General features: G+C 26.3%; 1 protein-coding gene across 1 annotated transcript in view; it reads right to left on the bottom strand.

The window, feature by feature from the left end:
• LOC117175323 (ATP-dependent 6-phosphofructokinase) overlaps positions 1-3,551 on the bottom strand; it is a 52,517-nt gene that overhangs the window by 3,880 nt on the left and 45,086 nt on the right. The window contains exon 15 of the mRNA XM_033365032.1: positions 272-494. Coding sequence (XP_033220923.1) covers positions 272-494 — 223 coding nt within the window. The remainder of the gene's footprint in view (positions 1-271; positions 495-3,551) is intronic.

Below are 3,551 nucleotides of genomic sequence, written 5' to 3'. Positions count from 1 at the left end.
TAGAGCTCCAAGGAGATTATGTTGAAAAATAAAAAAAAATTTACCCAAAAAAATTGTTTTTATACTTCATTCTAAGGACTTATTGAACTACCCTCGTACCATTTTAAGCTTTGCAATTCGTGATTTCCCGTTCAAGTCGCCACCCTGCTTTTTCAAGTTCTCTGCAGATTAAAAAAAAAATCCACACTTTTCCCAAGTTTTTTAGACTGCAAAACCCTGGCATTCTTTACAAATTTCGTAAAGTAAAAATTCAATAAAAAAGGAGACTTACTCGAAATCAGTGACGTTGATAAGATCCTTAAACGGCGTGAATCTATATTGTCTCCTAACGATTCCCAACATAACAGCGGTGTCAGCATCGGCTGTCAAAGTTTTTCCATCAGGAGTGGAATACTTTTTGAGTTGTTCAGAAAACCACTCAACAGCCTTGGCACCCATTTTTGTACCAAGATTTCTATCGAAAGGCGTAGGCGAGCCTCCTTGTTGCATGTGTCCTAAAAAGAAAAAACACAATTTGTCAACTAAATAAAGAAAAAAGTAACATATGTAGGTCAATCCATTTAAAAATAATCAGGTAGGGTGAACAATTTAATTTAAAAAATTCTCTGATTTTTCCTTGGCAATTTTTAATTTTCTTTTACCATTAATATTCAAAGACCAGCATTTATAAAAATTTTAACCGGCATTATATTATACGCAGAATAAAACCATTTCATATTGAAATTAAAAAATTACAAATTTATTTATTTCGACCAAAATAGATTACTATTTTTTTATCATAAAAAATTTATTTTCAATCCAAAAGGAGGAATTTTCAGCAAAACAATTGAATTTTCATTTAGAAAAGTACTTTTTAACCAAATAATTACATTTTTAACAAAATAGCTGAATTTTTATCCAAATCAATAATAGTTTCATTTTTAAACAAATAATTACATTTTATAGCAAGCATTGCATTTTTAACAAGAGAAAGAGAATCATTGAAACTAAAACATGCACTTTCAATCCAACAGAAATAATTTTCTGTCCAAATAGATGAATGTTGAACAATAAAGTTGAGTTTTCGGGGAAAAAGCTGACTTTTTAACTAAATAGTTGAACTTATAACCAAATGGCTAAATTTTCAAAGAAACAAAGATGAATTTTCAATCAAATGTTCGAATTTTTAAGGAAAAAACATCAAAAGTCAACTGAAACAGACGAATCTTCAACCAAATAGTTACATTTTCAACCTAAAAAGTTGAATATTTTAGAAAACAGTCAACATTTAAACCAGAAAAGATGAATTTTCTATACAAAAAAAAAAGTTAATTTTCAATCAAGAAAGAGGAATTTTCAAAACGAAAAAATTAATTTTTAACCAAATATTTAAATTAACAACCAAACAGTTGAACTTTGAACGAAAATAGAAAAATTTTCAAAAAAATGTTGAAGTTTTAAGCCAAGAAGACAACATTTTTTTAAATAAAGTTCATCCATCATCCTGAAAAAGTCAATTAACAAAAGAATGAATTTTAAACAAAACAGTTTTATTTTTAACTGATAAGTTTAATTTTTAACCATAAAAGATCAATATTTAATAAAAAATCGAATACTTTATATTTCAATGAAAAAAGATAAATTTTTAACAAATGAAGATTTTCCAGTCAAGAAAAAAAAAGTTGGTTCAAAGTCAACAAAATTAATTTTCTGTAAGACAGCTGCATTTTCAAACCGAAAATATGGATTTTCAACCAAACAGTTGAATCTTTAAGCCAAAAAGACAATTTTTTTAGAATGAAATTAAATCATCAACTTCAAAAGTTTGCATTTTTAACAGAAAATATGAATTTTCAACAAAATAGTTTCATTTTTCAGCAAATAGTCGAATTTACAACGTACAAAGATAAAGTCGGAATAAAAAATGTAATAGTTTATATTTTAACGAAAAACGATTACCAAACATCTAACGAAACAGACAAATCTTCTATAAAACAGTTGAATTTTCAACCCGAAAATATGTGTTTCAACAAAAAATATCATTTTTAACGAAACAGTTGGCTTTTTAAGAAAAAAAAAGGGGACTTTTCTACAAAATAGTTCAATTTTCAAGCATATTGATGTCCCAGAAACCTAAATAAATACATTTTTAACATATTAATTCATCTTATACCCCAGTAGTTCTGATTTCAATTAAAAAAGATGAATTTCCCACAAAATTGTTAAACTTGAATTTTCGAAAGAAAAAAATATCAATTTTCAACCCGAAGAAGAATTTTTAAGAAAGCCGTTGAATTTTGAACCAAAAAGAATGATTTTTATCTAAAAACGTAATCGCCAAGAGGATGAGAGTGAAAAAAATAGAAATACAAGGCAAATAAATTACTAACAAGAATATTTTAACAGGGTGACCGCAAAACTTAATATTCAAAATTCCCTAATATTTCCCTGAGAAATTTTTTATTTTCCCTGACCATTAATATTTAAGAATCAGAATTGTAATCTTGTAATATTTTTAATATAGACTCTTTTATAAATGGAATAAAACAATTGAAATTTAAAAAATTTAATTTTACATCCGTGCATCTTATAGAAATTCCCTGACTTTTCCCTGATTTCCATGTTTTCTCTGACCTATGTCCGCCCTAATAATTAAAACTTAAGAAATTAATTTAGAAATAAATCAAAATTAAAATTCCTTTTTAACGTCCGGTATTCGAATTTAAGTATAAAATTCTTGGGACGTACTTGATTTTTGTTTGTTGAAACAAATAGTAATTTTTAATGAGAAAAATTAAAATAGGAAAAAAAATCTACTCCAGAACCTTTAATCATAAAAGAATTCGAACTTCATTTAAAACTGATGAAATTCATAGTCACTTTCCAAAATTCAACCATTCAATTTTAGTTCCAAAATTAAAACCTATGAAAGGCAAAAAAATTTAATTGAGCTATTATTCACTCTCGAAATTTTCCATTAAAACATTTTTCAATTTAAATTGATTCATTTGCTTAAATATTCAACTAAAAATCGGAGGATTTTATGATATTAAATTGAAAATTTTATATATACTTCATATTTAAATTCAAAATTATTAAATTCAAAACTGACTACCAAGGCTTTTAATATGAGAAATTTTGGAATATTTATTAGCGAAATGTTCTTGTCATTTTGAATAATTATGTGAATTTGAATCGAAAATATTGTGAAATTCAAAATCTTAAACCTCCAAGAATTAATCTAAAAATTAATTTAAGAAAAAACTTTAGTTTCAAAGCCTCAGATCAATTTGCTTTAGAATAGCGCACAAAAAGCCATAATTCGTAATTAAAATTATAGGAATTTAACAAACGATAAATATATTATTAATGTGTATCATATCACGCAGTATTCATTTTAAGGTTTTACATTGAAAATTAAAATAAATAATGAAAAACAAAACTGCTGTAATATGATTCCATGTTTGGAATTTGTACGAGGGTAGTTCAATAAGTCCTTAGAATGACCAACAAATGGCGCGCGAATCGCTCCAAATCATCTGTTTTCAGTCAGCACCACTCCCGACTAGATA

The sequence above is a fragment of the Belonocnema kinseyi genome, chromosome 6 (genome assembly GCF_010883055.1).
Source record: "Belonocnema kinseyi isolate 2016_QV_RU_SX_M_011 chromosome 6, B_treatae_v1, whole genome shotgun sequence".
Lineage (NCBI taxonomy): Eukaryota > Metazoa > Arthropoda > Insecta > Hymenoptera > Cynipidae > Belonocnema > Belonocnema kinseyi.
This window is presented reverse-complemented; position numbering and strand designations above follow the sequence as displayed.